A 22903-nucleotide genomic window follows, 5' to 3' on the forward strand; every position below is an offset into this window, starting at 1 on the left:
CTGTTCCAACAGTACTGATCTACCCCAAAGCTCCTGCATTTTATTCCTCTCTGTGTATATATACTCTTTCCTGTGCTTGCAGTGTTCTACCCTCCCTCTGCCTGGCTTACCCCTTAGCTTTGCAAACCCCAGTTTATGTGTGCCCTTTCCTAGGAAACTCACCTTCCTTGCTCCCCAAGACTTAAACACTCTATCTGCTTCCATCCAGTAGCTTACCCAGATACACGATATGTACTTCAAATGCTGCTGTTAGTTCATGGTGCCATATTGCAACTTATTTTTATTTATTTATTTTTCACAATCTGTCCCCCTCTGAGTGCGTGATCTTTCTGTCTGGTTAGATGCTGTATTTTATTCATCTCTATGTTCCCATGCCCACATGTATTTTCTGGCCCATAGTAATTGCTTAAGAAATGTTGGATGAATTTAATTAAGTGATACATATTACTCCATCAGCAGCAGCAGGTAATGTTTTATTTGAAATCCAGAATATATTTGTTTACTGCTTAAAAATCAAAAGTTAACCTAGAGAAGTTAGCATCCTAACCATGCATTGCCCACCCCCTCCGCACCCCAGTACCCTTTTCACTTAAATAAGAAGCTGTTTTATTCTTGCAGTTTTTGCTAATTGAGAAGGCAGTGTGATTGAGCTGCATTAATGCAAGTGGGATTTGCCTAGACATCAATAAACTCGAAACGCTCCCGGTAGGCCACTTGTAGTGTCAATAAATGTTCATAATTACTTGCTCCTTTGAGTATTTTAGACCCAACCTCCTCTTCGCTCTGCTGTGAGCAGAGACCTGAGAGGTTCTTAACTTTCTACATCTTAGGGGAAGAATGTCAAACATTGCCAGGGCTCTCGGGTTTTCAAGCAAAGGTGTTGGCTGTTATCCTTGTTATTTTAAGCTGTCAAGGGACTGGAAATTGGAACAGCCACTCTTGCGCCCCTCCAGCAGAGGACTGGGGGTGAACCTCACCGTTTCTGGGTTTAGGAAGGTGTAAACCCCAGGGGCCAAGAGTGGATGACAGCTGGAGACACCGCTCAACCTGAAAGAACAAGAAAATGAATTGAGAGGCTCTGGGGGAAGGGGTGGAGGTGAAGAGCTTGGGACCTGCTCAAATAGATGGGGGAATCCTGGCTTCCAGGCACTATGTCACCCGAGGAGTGGCTCCCGACCCACCTCCACCACCCCTCGGTAAAAGCCAAGCCAAGGCATGGTACAACCTGAGTTGCAAGCTTCTCTCTGGGTGAGGGCGGAGATTCAAGACTTGGAGAAGGTCTCTGAAAACTAGAACCTAGGACAGGAAAAGTGCCCCTGCCACACAATACAATAGAAGTAAAAACAAAGAGTAAAGGGGAGGAGAGGGTGAAAATCAGGCTAAATGCACATTACTAAGACTTTCAGAGAAAAGCTGGCTCTTCCATTTTTTTCCTTCTTTTCTTCCTTCCTCTCTTCCTTCATTTCTTTTCTCCTTCCTTCCTTCTTGTGTGTGTGTGTGTGTGTGTGTGTGTGTTGTGTGTGTGTATAGGTGTACTTGCATTTGAAAAGGAGGTCCTACTTTTCTCAGAATCCTGTCTCTCAGCAGGGAGGTTCAAGTGGGATTGGAGTTCCTTGACTCCTGCGTGAGGAGTTTCCAAATGGCAATGAACGAGTCACATAAATATCCATGAAGTTCCTAATGACACCTCTGTCATCAGTTGTTTCCTGCAGAATCCTGAGTCGGGGTCGTCATCCACCACCCACGCTGAGTGGGCGATCGGCTGATCTGCTCGCGTGTGTATTTGTACTTTCCGGATTGAGCGGTGCACGGAATATAAACTCCTTCCCTATCCCTCCCCGCATTCACTCCACTTAAGAGGGCGTGCGTGTGTGTGTGTGTGCGTGCGCGCGCGCGCGCGTGTGTGTATATTTAGCAAAGACGCTTGGAAGAAAGTACCCCTCTTACTACCCACCACCAGCTCTATCCGATAGAGCAGGCGTCTCCGATCTGTCCCCAGCTGAGGTGTCCTCTCCACGCTGATACGGACTATCTCGGTGCTTCCTTGTCCACAGAGCTAACGCTTTGGTGTCCCGAGAGGGCGACCTGACTTCTTAGTGCGCTGCTCTCTTCCCACGGTGTGCGAGCACTGGTGCGTGCGTGTGTGTGTGCGTGTGTTTGTACACGACTGTGGGCTTGTGAGCTTCCTCTCTCTGCACAGTTCAGGCAAGGCCGGCGACGTTACTCTCCAAGCAGCCGCCAGCGACGAAAGGCAACAGCAGCCTCCGCCCCTGAGTCCCGTGATTGGCTGGTTTTGTTCATCATTTCCATGCTAGGAAAAGGGAAGGGCCAGTGACGCCCCCGAACCCGGCTGCAGAAGCGGCCGCCACCTCCAATGTACAAGGTGTCTCTTCGGAAAAAAACCTGAGCCCCAGGGAGGCGGCGAGGAGCGACCGGGTTAGGGCTGGCGGGAACCGCGAGAGAGTGCACTGGGCAGCGCTCGAGGACCAGCGGGAGCTTGGCCGCAGAGGACCCTCGAGACCTGCTTCTGAGATCCCAGCTCCACGCTCTCCTCCCATTTTACAGATCCTCCCCCCCTCCCCGCGACTACATCTCCCCAAAACGGAGCCTTTATATGAAAAGAAGGTGAGGGAGCTGGGGCAACCAGGACTTTCCCGGGCACCCAAGATGCGCTCCATTAGGAAGAGGTGGACGATCTGCACGATAAGTCTGCTCCTGATCTTTTATAAAACAAAAGAAATAGCAAGAACTGAGGAGCACCAGGAGACGCAACTCATCGGGTAAATGCAAAGCTTCATTTTAGGATATGATAAAAAGTCAAGCCATAAATGAAATGTGAATATAGACGACAGAGTGAGGGTTGGGGTAGTATTTGTGTTGATGTCAGCTTGTGAGTGTTTAGTCTCGTGAATTAAATAACAAAGGCTGTTGTTGAGGTGTGTGTGATTCTCTACAGCGGGTTCTCAGTACGAGTTCAACTTGCCCTGTGCGGTGATAGTGACAGTTGTGTTGGTGCTGGGGCTCGCACGCCAAAGAAGTCACTGCAGAAGTGTCAACAAAGAATGGGTGCCCTTGTCCTTTTAGTCCCAGGGCAGAACTCAATCTAGATGTCTTTATTCACCATCTGGTTGCCCTTCCTTCTTTCTCTGCCCTATCACTCTAGGGAGGTACTAGAGAAAGCTGGCTTCCTGAAAGGCTGAAGTTAAAGCTCAGAAAGCAGGAAATGTGTCTCCTCTGTTTCTTTACAATTCTTTGTTGTCGGGTAGATCTGTGTATCATAATTTGATTAGAAACTCCAGGTCAAACAACTATACTTCCTTATTTGCTGTCCGTGGGTAAAACCCATGGGCGTCATGGTTACAGTTTTGGAAACTGGGTGCTGTAGCTTCACACAGACTATATTTCTGCTCTTTAGTTTGTCTAGATGAGTTCAGAATCTTCCTCCACCCCAGTAAGTTCTCTAAATATCACACTTCCTTCCTCCCTCCCCCCTGGCCTCTGTGTCTTTGAAGTTTACCCAGGAGGTGGTGGCAACTTTGTGTTGCTTACATAGCTTGGAAGCGTTTTCTGAGGATGTGAACCTGGTTGTCAACTCTGTTCAAAGTCCTGTTTCGGAAATCCTGCCTCATCCGGAGGCGTCTGCTATCGCTATCGGAAACTCCACACTGGCAGAGATGCCAGCCTGGTTTTTATTTTTCCTAAGATTTATGAAAACCAAGATAGAACCCTTGCCGTTGGGGCGGGTGGGGTCGGGGGTGGGCAGTGGACAGGACTGCTAAAACGTGTGCGCGCGTGCACACACACACAAACTTAATGCACTCCGTTACTTAATATTCCTGCTCCTCCCTAAGTAATGAGAATTTAAGTCAGCAAGACGCCGGCTTAAATTTACAGAAGAAATTGTTATTTTATAGAAAATTAACATAGAAGTACAGTCGAAAGCGACTGGAAGAGAATGAAAAAGCTAATAAGGGATGGGCTGGCTGATTGTTATTCATCAACAAATCTCTAAATGGTCTATGTTGGGGGGAAAAACGCCGAACTGTATGATGTTAACACAGGGAGTGGGTGGGTTGAAAATTCAGCCTAGCTCGATTGTCAGAAAAGAAAGACTCTGGGCGGGGGTGTGGGCACCCCCGGTAGAGACCTGTGCTTCCCAGGCAGACAAAGGGGTCTTCAGGAAGGTGGTGAACCGGCGCGTGGGGGAGAGGCGGAGGCTGGGGCGTGGGGGTCGAGGCTCTTTGTTCCCTTCCCGGCTGGTGGGCTCCGAAGATATGCCTGAGCCCAGACAAAGCGGCCAAGCCTCGCCAGGACTCTGAGGTTCGGGCCCTTGGCTGGCAACCCTGGAGAGCGAGAGTGGGAGGGACGAGGCAGGCGAGAGGAGGCGCCACACGCCACCCAGGCGTCCTCTCCGGGCCTCCCTTAGCCGCCAGCAGGAAGGAGGAGCGTATCCCGAGTACTCCGGGTCAAATAACCGACCTGGGATGCGCCTCATTTCCCGGGCGACGTTCCTCCCGTGGCCTTTCCTGGACGCCGCCGGCCGGTGGGCGCTGCCCAGGGCGCCAAGGAGGAGTAGGAGGCGGGCGCAGGCAGGGGCGCGGCGGTCGGGCCAGCTGGGGGTGAGGGGATTCTCTTGCACCTTTTTCGGGCTGAGCCTGCTTTCCCTGCTCCTTCGAGATTGCGCGGGGTGGGCGCGGGTTCATCAAACAGAAGGAGAAGTGCGCGGCGGAGCAACTGCTGCTCTGCGAGAGCTGGCCGCGGGGGTGGAAGAATGAGTGAGGAGACGCGGAAGCCTTTACTGCAGGAATCAGGCCCCCTTTAAAAATAAAAATAATAATAATAACTGCTGCTCAGTCGGCAACCGGGCTCCTCCTTCCTAATTAAATCCCGCAATTACGGCCGTGCAGGCGAGACAGCGCGCGTCTCCCGGTGCCCCGCAGCGTCGAGGCGGCCGCCGCCAGCTCTTCCCTGAGCCCTCGGGGTTGGCGCTGCCGGGGGCAACGTGAGGACAGGTAGTTCCCCCTGAGCGCTGTTTCGCTTTTCCCTCACATGAAACGTTCAGAGGAAAAGCTTGTGATACCAGTTTATAATTTCGTTTCAACTCCAGAATAGTGCTTCTGGTGGAGGAGTTGACTCATCAAACGGCCTTCTTCTCCTTGACTCTCTTTCTACCCAAGCCACGTGGAGGGACTCGTTTTGAGATGAGTAAACTAGAGTGGCGGTTTGGCCTCAGAACCCAGGCCAGTCATCAGCAGTGAGGTAAACGGCAGTCCCTGACCTTTTGGGGGACACTGCGTGCCTTGCCAGTGGGCAGCGGATTCAATTCTTAGAACATCCTCCTAGATTCATATTTAGCTTCCCTGCTACCATTTTGCAATAGGCAGCAGTTTCTTCATCTATTCGACCTGCCTCCGTTTTAACACTGGAGGCCCCATCTAGAGTCAGTGTAACAAGGTTCTTGTATGCAGTATGGAGCAGTCATTCCACAGAGAAGGAAAAAGAACAGCAGCCCAGCTTTCCTACCAACCATCCACATTCTCGTTTCTCCAGAGGAATACTAGCAGCATGTTTGTAATAAGGAATTATTGGAGAATAGGTCAAGTAATAATTGGACATTTAAAACTGTTTCCTTCGAAGCTAACCTATCAATTGCCTGGTCTGTTGACTAGTGAAGTTTAACTGAAAGGGCATTAGGGGTGTGAAGTGGTCTATTCTTAATTGATATTTTTTTCTTAATGGGAAAAATGGCACTTGTCTCACAACTGGCCTGTAATTTTACTGACTCTGTGTGCTCTTTGGTATAATTAGAAATATGTTAACTTAAGGGTCCTACAGGTAAAAATATGTGGGTATACGCATTTAATGAAATAATGTATTTGAAAGTGTAACAAACTTTAATACCAAATAGACATTTGCTTTGATTATTATTCCTTAAAACTTGCTACATACTGTTTTCCTGGGTGACTTTAAATGACACTTTAACTTACTTTCCTTACTATCTACAGATTTCATTTTTAATTTGACTGTGTACTTTAGGTTGTCTCACTAGATGATCAGCAGTATTAGTTCTGAAACTTATGATAGAAGTGACAGTGGAGATAAGCATTCATACTTAGAGTATTATCACTGTTAGCAATGGTAGTTCCAGTTTGTTCTAGGGTGGAAACACACTCTTGTAACTCAGGAAACCAGAATCTGCATGTTACTTCATATGTTATATTTGGAATTCTACTAAAAGCCATAGGCTGTAAGTTAAGGTAGTACATCGCATCTTTATTTTTAGTTGTTTGGCACTTAGGGAATGAAAACACAGAATTGCCTGCTGTTTGTGTTCAGGCTTAATTTGATGCAAGTTCTTTTCATTTAAATGACTTAAATTTTTATATTAAATAGAAAGTTTAACCTAAGGGAACACATTCATTCCAAAGCCAAGTCAAGAAGAGCTTACAGTGGGGTTCATTGCAGGGCTTTTGGGGAACTAATTTCATGAACGAAAATTAATCTTGTGCGTTATGTACTTCAGAATTAATAGAATAAATTGTAGTGATGCCTGGCAACTCATATTTCAAAGAAAAATATTTGTAAAGACTAGTAATATAACTGCTGATTAGCTTCTGTCACTGGTATCGCATAGATGACCATCTAACTGGGTTTTTCTTAGCTCGATATAAGCAGGGATACTTTATAATATATATTGCTTTATTTCTTTTATATGTTGTGTAATTATCCCTTTAGAAGTACGTGTTGAATCTTCCTGTATACAGCCCCATCAGAGAAATGTTTTCAGTGCAGCTGTTTAGCACTCGTCTCTGATCTGGGATGAGAAACTAGTAGGGGGTGGCAACATCCTTCATGCCTTGCATTCACAGGAAGGAAAAGCCTATTCCAGACGGAGTACTACCAAGGTCACAAGCAGAAAAACCCCTTGGGACTCATTTAACCTTATACAAAGAAATTTGCTCCAGAGCCTCAGGTTGCTGGCAGCCTGGCCTTCTCACACATGAATTCCATTGACTTCAAGAAGTGTGACTAGTTGTAAGCTATTTTCATTCAAAATTCTTTCCAGTGGTAAAAGTCTGAAATTTGACTTATCACCAGTTCAAAGAGCAGAGTAATGTGGTAGCATTTCATTAATATAAAACTGATTTAAACTTTTAAAGCACTTTTTTTTAAATCTTAGAGGTTCTGAAAAGCCTCCATACAATATCATAGCAATCATTCTGCCTTATAAAAATGTATCTTTATCTACCTGTCAGTAAAGCAATCTCCCACAGATATTTAAAATGCCAGCTTACTTCTTCTGTAAAAGTTTATTGGTGGTGAAAATAATTATTTTAATTGTAGCAATCTGTGGTTAGAAAAAGATGATATTGACAGGACAGTTAGTTATTAACAAGATGAAGATGGGGAAGGTCCCTACCCCTAGAAATGGTGAGAGTTTGTGTCCATACTCTTGAAGGCGTATCTCCAAAAGTGTGAAGGTTAACTCCGTATATCCACATTTTCATTCATATGTAATAGTTATTATCATTAGACGTGTAATATAAAAATTGACTCGGGGCTACTGAGTAGTAATTGCACCCTATGTTTCCTTGCATCCTAAATGACCTCTATAAAATGACTATGATTAGCCATGCATAGGCATGCAAGTGTATCATTTTCATCAGTAGGACAGTTTAAAATATTAATTTTTATAGAGTTCTAAATTTCACAGGGAGTAGTTGCATTTGATGCTTTGAGTTGCTTCAAATTGGAACTACATGTTTAAAAAAGAATGCAAACCAAAATACCAAACTATCAGCCTCCAATTACAGAATTCATCTAGCAGCTGTTGCACAGGCAATGTTTCCATTGATAGTAGGGGAGGATTGCCTACATAATAAACACAGATTTAGACTTTGTGACTGAGCAAATAGTCGTGTTACTTTTTTTTTTTTTTTTTTTTTTTAATTTTCGGTACGCGGGCCTCTCACTGTTGTGGCCTCTCCCGTTCCTGAGCACAGGCTCCGGACTCACAGGCTCAGCGGCCATGGCTCACGGGCCCAGCCGCTCCGCGGCATGTGGGATCTTCCCGGACCGGGACACGAACCCACGTCCCCTGCATCGGCAGGCGGACTCTCAACCACTGCGCCACCAGGGAAGCCCTAGTCATGTTACTTTTTAACTATGTTTTTGAGATTCTAAAAAATTGAGGTGACATGTAATGAAATACAGATATTGAAAGGGCTATGCCTAGAGAGGTGGCTTTTTTATTCTCTGAATCCGGGTTTACTTGTATAAAGTACCAAGGAATAGTCTACTGAACAATGAAGAGGTTCATCTATAAAGGTACTAATGGTATAAATGCGATCATAGGTGTCTGTCACCTACCACCAACACCCCTGCTAGTAGCATGCAGCATGATATACTTGCCTATTGCTATTAATTGGTGGGGATAGCGTAGTTAATTATTTGATATAACAGAAAATACCAGTAATAATGGCTACTGAATGAGTTTTCCCCCCATTGCAATCTCTATCTCCCCACCACCAACTATCAGGGAAGCATCTCATTGTTGAGATGTTTTGAGACCAATGTAATTTTAGAATTAGCACTTCAATTGTGTTTTATAAATTACTTTCACGTGCAGAGCTCCACTTCTCACAAAGTCAAAGCATATTAGATAATGTTTTTGCAATTTTCAAGGTAAGGTAAAGTCACGGAAGAGAATATTGTCAAAGGACATATGGGCTAGCAAGTGATAGAATCACAAACATGCCCAGATCACCTGACATTCAAAGACTTCTTACTCCAAAACAAAAGCTCTTTCCATTATGTCTGTATGTCTTCTGTGACAATCTTAGGAGTCACAGTTACCCAGATGCAGGAGAATTGGCCAAAACATCCTGTCTCTATTGTTAAACACAGCAGGGGAGGGAGGGGCTAAAGGGGAACAGAACTGCGATGAGAATTTTTTTCCTGAAATACTACAAAGGTCTTTTCTTTGGATAAAAATAGTTTTATTTCAAAAATAATAAGTAAAATAATAAGTGTAAATGATTCTCCTGATAAAGTCATATTCACCTAATCTTTATAATACCTTTCATCATGCTTACACCTCTTCTTCTAACAGGTAGAAAAAGTTGTATCTACAAGTTGTCACCAGTAATCTAAATCAAATTATGTATTATGCTGTTTATACAAAATGCTTCTTACTTTCACAAAGCTGCCATTGTGATTTGTTTCAGAGATGGTGAGCTGTGTTTGAGTCGATCACTTGTCAATAGTTCGGATAAAATCATTCGAAAGTCTGGCTCTTCAGTCTTCCAGCATTCTCTAGAAGGTTGGAAAATCAATTCCTCTTTGGTCCTAGAGATAAGGTGAGTTTCTTTAATAAGGCATAATAAATTTCATATCATGTTCTAGAATACATTGGGCCTGGCAAACTTATATTGAATGCTTGATTTATAGTTTAAGTATGAATACTTTAGTAAGAATGAACAGGCTGTTAATGTTTCTCACTGAAGGATGTGAAACTATAAAACTGAAATCATTATATAGCCAGAAATATAAGGATGAATATGTGAGTTTTTAATATACTGTCTTTATACTAATGAAATAAAATGTTCGACAGAATCCTAATGTTTAACACACTTTTCTTTATTACTCAGGATGGATGTATATTTTGAGAATTATATTTAACTTCTCTAAAGTCTTCATACTGATCTTGTGTTTTCTCACACTGGATATAAGTAGAGCCTATTCAACTGCCATTTAGCCAACAATTATAAATAAATTTGACTTATTCTATGAAGGGGTATTTCTATGTGTGCTCCTATAATAAAAGTCTCAATAATTATACCCTAAATAGGTAACAATTAGCAAATAAGGCTTCTAGAGTACAGGTTTATTCTCTGTAAGATTCTGGTATTTTCGCTTAGATAAGCTCTTGAAATCAAACTCAGTGCCTACATATATCCATTATATCTTGTTTTCTTCAATTATAATTCTCTAATAAGAAAGTTAGGGGCAGACCTTCCTAATTATGGAGGAAGCAAGCAGATCATTTTCTCTATAGTTACGTTGCTCTATTGGTTGGTATGTTTAAATCAGCATTTCAGTAAATCAGAACTCTTTAAAAAAGTTCAAGAGAACAGCCGTCCTCTACATAATAAAATCATTGCATTTTTCTAGTATTGGCAAAATGCTAATTACTCCACGATTGGATACGAACACACAGATTTTGTAAGAGTAGGTTAGTGGTTACGAGGGTAAGCTGCTGATCTGCTGGGGTTTCTACCTCCTCACTTCTTGGATCACACGTACGTATAATGTAGATTATAAGCCCCTTTAAGGAAGAGTCTACTACCTTCATCTTTAGAGTATGCATCGCAATTCATAGAATGCATTGCAGCAAAGGCACTCACTACATGTTGAAATATAGTTGAAAGAATGTCTGGAAATCAAAAAGAAATGGGTGCCATGGAAATGCAGGAATGGTTAGACTACTTTGTTTTAAAGCTTTCAAAGTGACTGGAATGGAGACAGGAATCAAACCATGGCAATGTCAAGTGGTGTATGTTTGGCTGTTTTTAGTTTAGGGTGAACTTTGTGTATTTGTAGGCAGAGTGCAAGAACAGTGAGATGAGTAGCGTGTGATGTAGTGCAACTCTGACAGAGTTTATAAATTGGTGTCTTCTGTGTAGAATATGTTCAGAAAGCAATATTTATTTCAACTGGGTGAAAAGAAACTTAAAGCAGTACTAAAAATTATCAGATTCCTTATAAAAGTACAGATTTTCATATACTCTTAAGAAATTTTAAAATGTGACAACTCTGGACCTGTGTTCCTCCTGAGAACTCTTTGGCCGAAGCCAACACTAACCACGAGCTCTCCAGTTTGACAGTTTTACACCTGGAGCTCCCTTTTCTCATGATACCTACCTAGTGTCTTCCTCACTAACTCATACTCCTATACCCACATTTGAATTTAGAAACCCTGTAAGGGAGGAGATAATTATGAGGAAAAAGCTACAGGATATGGAACTAGATGGGGCCATAAATACACTGTGGTTGAGTTTAGCACAGAGTAAGGATTTATGTTTCTTAGAAGTAGATTGGAAAGAGAGAAATATGGGTGATTAAAAAAGAAAATATTTGATCTCTGAGGATGCCTAGAAAGAGAACCTTCAAGTTTGAATGATTTGGCAAGAAAGGTGTCAATTATGTAAGGCTCTGTAGATCAGGTAAAGGAAAGTAATGGAAGAAAGTAAAGTAAAGTAAGAAATTGTAACAGTTTAATATATCTAGCCATGCTAAATAATATATCAGATAAAGTCTAATAAATAAATTAAATACATAATTAACAATAGTTTAATCAATATATCTGGCCATGCCTTCCTAGTATGTATGAAAAAATGAATACTATAGATGTGCATGAGGCTATATCTATTGCTATTTTTAAGATATTCAAGCTAAGGGTATTTAACATAAATTGACCCAAGCAATTTATTATTGCAACTTTACAAATTAATGAGGGTTGCATTCATATCTTTGAGGGTGATTTATTTTCAATTATAACAGCTAATAATATGAATGAAATGTTAGTACTCTTCATATGGTTCTCCTTAACAGATAAGTAAACAATAAAACAGTGAGCAAATATTGAATAAGACATACAAAGTTGTCACTTCCTTACAAGGAAATAATAATTTGTAAAACCATTACTGTACAATGTACAAACAGTTCATAAAAAGTATAATTGCCTATAGCTGTAGTGACTAGTAAGTATCAATCAATTTGACACCTATAATAAAAAATTTAGAATATAAAAATACCTGATTATTGGCTTAGCTTTCTTTCTAAGTCATACTTGAAACTAATCTTAAAGTATTTTGGTTATTTTCCTTTGTTTTTTCCCCACATCTATAGCATTTATGAAGAACCACATTATTTTGTGTCTATGAGTGGGTATGGGCATATTTTACAAGTGTTTTCAAAATTCTACTTTGAAGCTTTTGATTAAGATGTTACAACTAATCATTTTTGATCTTACATGATTGAACTTTGCTTACAAATCTTTCTCATTTAAAAAATCTCATTAAACTTAATAATGCACTTGTGATATTCCTAATAAATTATTTATCTATTTGCATTAAAATGTGAAACAGTCACTGAAGATAAATTGTTTTTCCCTATATTTGTAGACATGATTTTCTTTCTTATTACTGATTCTTCCAGCCCTATATGCACTCTGCCGCTTTCATAAGCACATCAAGAATTGATTCATATATATTCATCAAACAACTGTACCTCTGGGGAGTTGTCTGAGAGAGACGGTTTCATGTATTAGTTCATTGTACTTTGAAAATTCATCAAGATTTAGGGAAGTTCATGAATTCCACAGCTAACTTCACAATTAAACTAATTAGCTTGGTTAAAGGCTTGATGTTATTGGTAGTAGTTCTTTATTATTGTAAGCTAAGAAATGATACACTTAAGATGTATCAGATGTTGTGAGTATATCTGTGAACATTGTACTGAGAAATTATCTAGTCATGTCCAACACTTGTGACTTGACTTTTTTCATCTTCGGATTGTTTCTTTCTTTCCCCCTCATTTTTCATATGTTGGATAGAAACATAAAGAATTACATACAGTACCAGATATGGATGTATAGAAATGTATGAGCTCAGCTACTCATCAGGACCAGAATAAGCACATCATAATTAGTCAGCAAAAATATTTTCAACTCTTAGTGTCATCATATATTGAAGTTCTTAACCAGATAAGGTTTGCAGGTTGACTAAACATAATTGCAAATTTATATGTGCTTCACCTGTCAAAAAGAATTTGCTGTTGCATGCATTGATTTACTTTAGAAAAAGGTCCACATACAATTCAATAGCACACGTCGTGGGTCACACAGCTTGTTAGTCCCAGAGTCAAGCTTCAAAGCCAGGCCTGACTGTGGAGCCAGAGCTCTTATTATGAGATAAATCTTCTGGAAGACTATTGTTTAATACTAAAAATGAATACTATTAAAATGCATCTTTATGAAGTACAGAGAAGTTGACTTTTTTGCTCTAAAATAATATAAGATAGTATTCATCCAATATTACCAAATGCTGGGCCAAATATCAAATGTCTGTCTGAGGTGTAAACTAAAAAGTGCTTTCTTCAAGCTTTTTTGAGACAATTTTGCCTTTTCATTTGGTTGTGCTCAGGGTTTTTCTTTTAATACTAACTAGAATATTTTTCCTATAACAGCTAAGACCCTTAGCTCAGAAGCCCTAATAAGCTATAGGTTATGTTTTTTTCAGAGCTTCGAGGCATATTGCCTTGCAGAAATAATCTCTTGAGACAAAAAATTGTGTTCTGTCTGCTTTTTGTAGGCATAATGAAACACTTGGCATTTCTTAAACTTTTTTTTTTTTCTTTTTAGTAAACTATGTCAGTAACAACTGAACTGATTCACTGATTTTTGTCTGGAGTCAAAAGTTTGCAAAAACTGATTCCTAATATATGTATCACTACCTAATTTGTTTCTCAACTTGAGATGCATTCCAGCTGTAAGATTTGCCTCACAATACTTGCTGATGGAGTCAACAATGTCATTTAGATTAAATTTTAGTTGCCACAGCACATGTGCTTGTTGTTGACAGGAAACCTACAGAGAAGAAAGAGTGGCACCTGGTGATAGGTTAGCTATATGTAACATTTCACAAGTGAAAACAATGTTTAGAAAATTAATTCCCCAGGACTCTGCAGCTGCTATTTCAAGTGGTGGGTGATGTTGAAAGGGAAGTTCTACTTGAAAATTCAGCTGAAAAGTTTCTGTATAGAATCTATTCCTGTCAGTTTCACAGTCTAAACCAGTCTTTCAGTTTAAGCCAGCATTGCCTAACAAAAAATATAATCTTTATGACTAATTTTTTAGTCTTACCAAAAGTGAAGCATATTTCCTGATTTCTATCAGTTATCTTTATCGTTAAAACAGTTGCTGAACTTAGGTGTTCGCTTTTCGAATAGGGTTTCAAAAGTTACATTATGCTTAACAGAATGACAGAGACCTGTAAGGAATCTTTTGTTGTTACTGTTCTTTTAAGTCACACACAAAAAACACAATCCTCTGCTTTAAAAATCTGGTAGTAACTCAACCACATATTACAAAAACTTATTCTGGTACAGCCTGCATATTGAACATCGGCTTTTGTTGATTCATGCTTCCTTAGAGCCCAGAAGTTAGAGTTTTCTTTCTATCTCTCTCATTCTAAAGTAATTTTGTTTAACTTGCTGTTTTCATTTATATCAAGTACCTTTTGAGCAAAGCGTATATATTCTCCTTGGTAGTACTTAACGTGTTGTTTCAGTTCAGCATAAGTACAAGAGTTTTTCAGGCTTCCAGTGATATTTAGTTAATTACATTTAAGCACTAGTTTTCTTCTTTGTTTTTTTTTTAATAGATTTACAGTATGAACAACAGTTAGACTTAGCAAATCCATAGAACTTTTACAGTCCATTAAATCTATAATCTAAAAATACCTACAGCCTACTAGGGAGAAAAAAAAAACTAACTTTACTGTTACCAGAAAATATTAAGCATTTTATCAATATATTCACTCATAGTAATTATTTTCAGTCTTTCTTGCATCCTACACCAGGAATCTTAGCTCAGATAGTTTTCCATGTATAGATTTAAGCCCTAAAATAGAAACGAAAGTTTGGTTCAATGCAGGATAAAGGACAAACTAGAGACATTCAAGGTCCCCCCACCCTTTTCAGTTTAAAAAAGCAAATTCAACACTAACAATTGTTCTGAGTTTTCTCTAAGAAACTTACATTTTTATATTTTGATTAGACTGTGTGAATTGGTATTTTGTATTCTGTCTTGGAAAATACTTTTACTATTTTTTACTGCTTCCATTTAAAAAATAAACTACTGTTGAGCCTGTAAGACAGCATTGGAGTAATACGTACAATAGTATCATCTGTACTTAATAATTATTTATCACATTAAGCATCATTTTCTTCCTAAACTCTTACAGTCCACTTTTTAAATATCAATTTTCCGTAAGAATGAATGAATTAAAGGTGTTCTCTTATACTCAGATTTAGAAGACATATGTTTGAAAATATTTTTGCTGCTAACTTTCTATAACACAGCAAAGGTTCTGTGATTGCAAAGTCCCTCTTGCTATCAGTTGACAAGCGTTTAAGTGTTAACTTTATGAGTAAGGGGATTTTCCTTTTTGGATTTCCAAGCTAAAGAGTCTTCTTAGAAATCTGGACCTCTATTGACTTCATGCTTGCAAACATGCCACTACTTGTGAGTGGCATCTTCAAATACTTACAGCAACCCCTTTAAATTATGTTCAAAGGAAAATAACACCATCTAGTTTGGCGATCTGACCACATCCGTGCAGTCTTCATTTTAGAGTCAAGCTTGTCATTTTCACAGGAAATGAAAAAAAATTTTTTGTTGAAATACAGGTGTCAGGCATTATTTAATTTTTTCACCAAACGAGTAAGTGGTAGTTAATTTGTACAAAAGTTGATTGCTGCTCTTTGTGCTAGCTGTTAACTTTTGTGAAGAATCACATGTGCTTAACATAATGAAAGAGTTCTCAATTTTCTGCAATTCATATGCTCTATGGCTGCTGATTTCACCAGCAATTCTCTTCTTATGTAGTCTGTACTTTGTTAAGATTATTATAATGCCTGATAATTTCTATTAATTTTAAAATTTCATTTGTAGGGCATTTATATAGATTTTGCTGTACAAATTTTACTCCTTGCAAACCTGAAATTCCAAACATTTGAGAAAAAAAATTCTTTTTTTTTTTCTTCTGCGGTGTGTGGGCCTCTCACTGTTGTGGCCTCTCTCATTGCGGAGCACAGGCTCCGGACATGCAGGCTCAGCGGCCATGGCTCACGGGCCCAGCTGCTCCATGGCATGTGGGATCTTCCCGGACTGGGGCACGAACCCGTGTCCCCTGCATCGGCAGGCGGACTCTCAACCACTGCACCACCAGGGAAGCCCGAGAAAAAATTTTTTTAAATGGTCTCTTTTTCAGAGAGTTGATGGGTGTATTCCTTGTGTATAAAATCTGGCCAAATAAAGTATTCAATCATCTGGTTTCCTAATTAGATCACACGTTAAAGTGGGACCTATTTAAAGCAAACCAAAATAAAGAAAACAAAAAGAAAGATGAGTTAGTTATTTTACATCCCTCCTTGCTAGTCATGCTTCTGCTTTATGAGTATGATTTGGGGAATTGCCCTTTTGATGGAGTGATAGGAAGAGATCATATTCTGTGCTTAATAATAAAATTTATAAATAGTGATGGAGCTTAAACAGTAATAGCATTAGAGGAAAATGTCTATCCTATCATGAATGTTATAATAATGACATTGTTTTGAGCATTCTGAAAATTCAAGCTTGTCGTTAAGAGCACTTCAGTAAGTATTATCCAACTTCCAACCCAGAAGACTGCTTTCTCAGATTACTTCTGGGTGGTATATGTTTGGTAGCATGAGGATCAAGCAATCCCAAACTTTTGTAAGCCAGATTCATAGATTTCTTTGTCAATATAATTCTCTCAAAAACTTACTAGGCTCCTGAGCTATTTCTTTGGAGTTTGTTCCTGGTATGAATAACCCCACCTAAAGATTGCTTCTGAACACAGTTCTTTAGCCTTCGGATTCTCCCCTAATTATTCTGACCTAACCCTCCTTTTCTACAGTTTATTGGCAGCTACTCTTAAAACGTTTGAATCTATAGAATTAGGGGAGAAGACAATATCCTTCTTGCTGCTGGCGTGGCTCTGATTTATAGTTGTATCTCTTGCTAATTGGATTATTGGAGTCAGTTAGGAGGTCCCAGTTACTGGACTCTCACACAGTTTAGATTATAGGCCGTTGCCAGAGATATTCTCCTCCACTCAACTTGCAACTTGGGTATTTCATGTCTGACTTCGCCTCTTAGTTCCTTGCTAAAATGGGTAACCAACATAAAACAACATACTAGCACCTTTTAACCAATTATCCAAGAGCAACAAGCTTATTACATATAGGGTATGACTCCTAAGTTATTATAGACCACAGTTTTATAAGGTGCTATTCTGTATCATGCCAAGAGTCACCAGCTTTCCAGGCAGCCATATCTATTTTCTTATTTTCCATCATCTAACTTAATATGTGCGTATATGTGTATGTAGTATCTCATATTTTTTATCAGATTCTTTATTAGTTATGGGATAGGCTAAGCTTCCATAAAAAAGGAGACTTTAAAATACAGTGAATCAAACAAATCAGAAGTTTATTTCTTTCTCCTATAGTGATGCACTTGATCCACTCATATCCTGTTTAAGAGAACTAATTCATGTGACCACACCCAGCTTCACTTGGGTTTGGAAACTTGGAAATGTTCTAGCTGAGCATCAGTGTGGCCAAGTAAAACTTAGAAGATTCAAATAGGAAAAGAAAGAAGGGAAGAAAGAACACTGAGGAACAGTTAGCTATCTCCGCCCTGCAAGGTCCAATGTTCTATCTGTCCATCTTTTCCTCTAATATAGCCATCTTATTTCCTGGATTCTTGAGCTTGGAAGAAAACTTTCATATATATGTGTGTGTGTGTATATATATATATATATATATACACACACACACATATATATACACATATATATACACATATATACACACATATATATACACATATATACATATATATACACATATATACATATATATGTGTATATATATACACATATATACACATATATATATAGTGCTGTAGTTTAACTTTACTTCAAATAATTATAATATATACATGATTTCGATAAATGTTAATAATTTTATTAGAAAATTCAATCCTTTTAATAGAGTTAACTAAATTATGATTCTAAACAGTTTCAAGTTTTTCTATTCACCTTAACTAGACAACACTGAACAAAATAGATGATTATAGATAATTAAGGCTGGCAGAATACTATCTAGCTAAGGAAAGTCAAGTCATGGCAATAGTATTTCATTTAATAAACTTTTCTATAAATTTTGATAGGGGGCCTTTTTCACTCCACAGATAGGTGTGTATACTATATATCTATTTACAAAATCATTGAAAAACTATGTGCAAATGACGTTTTAAAAATATATTTTATTTCCTTTAGAATCTACTTAATTGGTTGGTTTAGCTACCACCTGAATATTAAAGTTTAGTGATTTACCAATTTATATCTTATCATATGTTACTTTGTAAATGATATTACCAGTCCTTGGACATGTTGTCATTAATGGAAAACTTTGCTTGTATCTCAAATATAGGAAGAACATTCTTCGTTTCCTAGATGCAGAACGAGATGTCTCAGTGGTCAAGAGCAGTTTTAAGCCTGGTGATGTCATACACTATGTGCTGGACAGACGCCGGACACTAAATATTTCTCAGGATCTGCATAGCCTCCTACCTGAAGTTTCACCAATGAAAAATCGAAGATTTAAGACCTGTGCAGTTGTTGGAAATTCTGGCATTCTACTAGATAGTGAATGTGGAAAAGAGATTGACAGTCACAATTTTGTAATAAGGTGAGCTTTCTTTTGTTCCTAAAGATTATAATTTCTTCAAAGACCCTTTATTTAGGAGTAGAACACTGGCAGAAATGTTTAAATCTAATATTAATATTATGAATTATTGAAATCTCAAACAAATATTTATCTTTTATGTCTTTATTTGTGTAGTATCCAAATTTACACTTACCCTGGAATGTAAAATTAAAATTATTATATCATTGAAAGAAAAGATGATCTCATAGCAATAAGATTCACACCAGCTTTCCTTTTTGGCCAAATGACAATTTTATTAAATATAATACACAGAAAAACTATTTTATTCACTAATAGAAATAATTTATTTCTATTAGTGAATGAATTAATTCACTTAATTAATTACATTCATAATCCTATTTCTATTCAATAAATTGTATTATTTTATTTATTCATAAAATTATGAACATTACTATACAATGATGTAACAGATATAAGTTAATTTTACTTTTTTAATGACAACTATTTAGCATAGTCTAAGAACATAATTTAACAAGTTTATATTTGATACCTTGGACCAAATTGCTTTCATCACTCTTTATACATGGTACTTCTGTATGGTAGTATATTTTAGTTTTTTAGTTTTCTCACAAAATTAAACATAGCTATTTTTTTTTTCATTGATGGTCAGCAGATATTTGATGAGTCATGTGTTTAGTTCTAGCTTTTGATTAACTGAAAAAAAGACAACAGTAGACTTAAGGTTGTAATGACAACAGATATTAATTAGCACTTTTTAATTTTCAGTGTATCTAAATAGAGTTTTTTGGCTTGTTTTAGTTCTTCAGAAATATTTGCTGAATAAATGAAGTGTGTATTTTGAAATATGAAATACTGCAATATAAAGATAGATTGGAAAGTATGCTGATTTGCCATGTTGACAAATAACTTGAAGTCTTGAAGCTATGCTGGAATCCAGCCTTTGAAAGTATAGATCTTGAAAAAAATCTTTTTAAACTATAGTATTAAAAATAAATACAATTATATAAGTATTAATCATAAATAGGCAACAGTTTTTTATAAAAGAATAATAACCATGAAAAATCATAAGAGAATACTCTCAGGGAATACAATTCATAACAATGAATATAACTACAAACATTTTGCCATACTATCGTTTCTCAGTTGGATGCAGGGTCAGAGATTGATTTGACATCAGTTGAGCCTTTAAAAACCTGAACTTTTAAATTGATTGAACTGAAAGAAAAACCTTGTCAATATGTAGATATACCAAGAAAATTGTGTCCAAAGAGGAGACAAAAATATTTGATGAGGGAATGACAGTGGAAGTGGAAGTAATGAGCTTCAAACTTTGAAGTCTGTGTGAAGTATGGCTGTGAAGGAAGAGTAAGGCTTCTAGAATTTCTGAAGAGATTAAAATCAGGGGGCAGATTAAGTGAAGAGGAAAAGATTTTAGAGCACAGTAGAAATTGTTGCAAGGTGAAGAAGAGAATTTGTAAGGTTGATTAATCCTGGAGGGCTACAGGATCCGAATGTGACTTACTCCTTGTTCCTACACCCCTTTAAGCTTTAGCATTGGGATCTACATAACCCACTAGATTCAGCCTCACCTTTAACTCTGAAATTAAGACTGTAGTGTCAGCTAACACCTCAATCAGATCACATAATTATCTCCTCTCTTTTTTTGTGGTGAGAACAGTTAAGATCTAGTATTCTAGCAACTTTAAAGTTGATAATACAGTATTGTTGGCTATAATCATTAGGCAGTGCATTAGATCTCCAGAAGTTATGTTTGTTGTAAGTCACTCACTGGTGTTTGAGCATAATCGAACTTCAAGAGGTTCTTTATACTTTTCTAAGCTATGATTATTTTAAAAACTTATTTAACAAGAGCACAATAGTGACCAATCCTGAGTCTATAATTGTTATGCTCTTACCAAGAAGTATAAAAAAATGAGGATAAGCATCTTAATGAAGGCATGAAAATTATTGCCATAATTGTTTTTTATTCTTTTCCTCCTATTTTTACTGCTTTCCAAAATTAGAAGTTGGAATGTTGTAGATTAAAGTGTATACTAGGGAAGTGTAGCCCATGATTGGGATTCTGATTTTCCAGGTAAACTTTGGCAGGAATACATTTTGCATTAGAAACAAATAATCCCTGGAGAAAAACCTTTTTCTTTTGTAATAATACCTAGTTTGGAAATTCATCCCTTTGAGTCTCATGGACACAAGGGACTTCAATGACATATCACTACCAGACCTCCATCCTTCCTAAAATTCTAATCTTTCTCATGGCATCTGACTCATCATCTGTGTGCCAAATATCTTTTCCTTCCCCAAGAGTATATGACCTTTTGTTTCTGTACATGTGTCTATTCTACTCTAGAACATCAAAGAGGACTTTTGCATTAAACCTCAATCAAAGCCCTATTCCTTGAAATAGTTTGCCATCCATGTCAAACTGGTTAATATTGTTACAAATTTTAGTAACAATCTTTAAAAATCTTTCAAATTTCCCACCTTCCCAGAGCTGTATTGTGTGTATGCATATCAGCATAGGTATAGATAGTTTTGGTTGGTTGGTTGCATGTGTAACCTGTTGTTCCCAGTTTGTTTGTTTGTTTCCCATTTTTCTTGTTAGATAGTAAGTTTGTTATGAGAGAGATAACTGACACCTGATCTGCTTGCAGAGGGCACTGTTAATTCAGTGACCCCCTCAAGGATCAGATTCACCCAGGTATTATGTTCAAGTTGACCTCTAACTTTATAAAGCAAAGCATTATCTTTAGATAATATCTTTATTCAGCATTAGTTAGATTTTAAACTTTAGTTTTTCTGAAAGTACTTTAAAGAAATAAAATGCTATCTTCTTTGTTTAATGATGTACAGAATGCATTATCATATGCACACAGGAATCTCTTGCTCCAAACAGTTGTGCTATTGAGGAGGAGGGCAAGGTGCAGATACATGGCATTATTGTCCTGTGAAGTGTAGTTCTGGAGAAAGTCATTTTTAATATCCCACAATATTTTTAAATAAGCCAGTGAAAAGTGCTCACGTTGTATTTTTGCCCATGTAATGGTAACTATACATAAATGCAGACACACACACAATGTCATGCATTTCCTCTCCTAGAAGAGATATTCCCTCAGTGGCTGTTTGTATCATAAGTTAATCAATTAAATTAAATGCTGGGTTTTGTGGGATATCATACAAAATAGGAGCTTAAAGGAAAAAAATGAGGATAAGAAAATCAATTAAAGCCTTACTTTGATTCTGTAATTACTGATTAAATATTGAACTGATTTGTAAAATCTAGGTTTCATATGTACCTAAATAACAGAAAACTGGACATAAGAGAAATAATTTTATTTCTTAATAAAAAATGCCTAAAATCATAATTCAAAGAATAGTGTTATGTCCACTTGATCAGTGATTTTTATATGTGCAACCCTCAAGACAGTTAGTCTATAGTTCCTCAATCAACGAGTGCCATGTTGTAAGGAAGAGGCCAGGGAGAAACATGGGTGGTCAGTCACTCACTCAGGTTGAAAATATCATGCTTTTCTTGACTTGCAATTCTGTCTGATAGGGAAAATTCATAAAGGATAATAAAGTTCTTGTGATGTTAAAGATCTTGTCATACAGCTCCAGATAAGCAAAAATTTAGTTTAATCTGGCATTGATGTGTCAGTTATAAACCTTCTCTCACCTGGTAAGCATTAGAGACACTGTCCTATTGATATTAAATTCTATATTTTATATTTGGATGGCCTGACATATGCTAAATATTGGAAAGAGATGGAGTCAGTGCTGCAGAGGAAAACCGTCACCCAATATATGTTCCAGGGGTCCGAGGAGAGTTCATTGTAGGTGATATTGGACGAAGTTGTACGCCTTGCTGTACTTTAGTTTTCTAATTTAGAAACTGAGATTATTGTATGAACTATTCCTTTCTTCCTTAGAGTGTTACAACTTACCTACTCACAGAAACCACAGAATTGTCTCTACGAAATCTCAGCCCTAAGTTTACCCCATGTATAATTACTTATCTAAAGGTTTGCTATAATATTTCAAGAATCTAGAGTTTTGAAGATATAATATGTCCTTTATATATCACTGTAGGTAAAGGAAAACAGGGTTAAAAAGCTCCCTTTGTGCAATCTGTTTAAAAGTATCTTTGAATCCTTTCTTGGGTCTTTTTTTTTTTTTTTAACTTGGTGTTAGGTGTAAAATTATTGTAACAGTGCATATCTTACATTAAAGAATACAACTATTTAGTGGAGAAAATTGTTTTGGATTTTGCAAAATGATATATAAAGTGCTTTTCAATTTTCCTGCCTTTATTTTTCACATT

The 22903-nt window shown here is 37.8% G+C and overlaps 1 protein-coding gene across 1 annotated transcript in view; it reads left to right on the forward strand.

The window, feature by feature from the left end:
* Nucleotides 1–2370: 2370 nt before the first annotated feature.
* ST8SIA4 (ST8 alpha-N-acetyl-neuraminide alpha-2,8-sialyltransferase 4) overlaps nt 2371–22903 on the forward strand; it is a 104613-nt gene continuing 84080 nt past the window's right edge. Inside the window, exons 1-3 of the mRNA XM_060009105.1 lie at nt 2371–2780; nt 9228–9359; nt 18307–18564. Coding sequence (XP_059865088.1) covers nt 2668–2780; nt 9228–9359; nt 18307–18564 — 503 coding nt within the window. The 5' untranslated portion in view covers nt 2371–2667. The remainder of the gene's footprint in view (nt 2781–9227; nt 9360–18306; nt 18565–22903) is intronic.

The sequence above is a fragment of the Delphinus delphis genome, chromosome 3 (genome assembly GCF_949987515.2).
Source record: "Delphinus delphis chromosome 3, mDelDel1.2, whole genome shotgun sequence".
Classification (NCBI taxonomy): domain Eukaryota; kingdom Metazoa; phylum Chordata; class Mammalia; order Artiodactyla; family Delphinidae; genus Delphinus; species Delphinus delphis.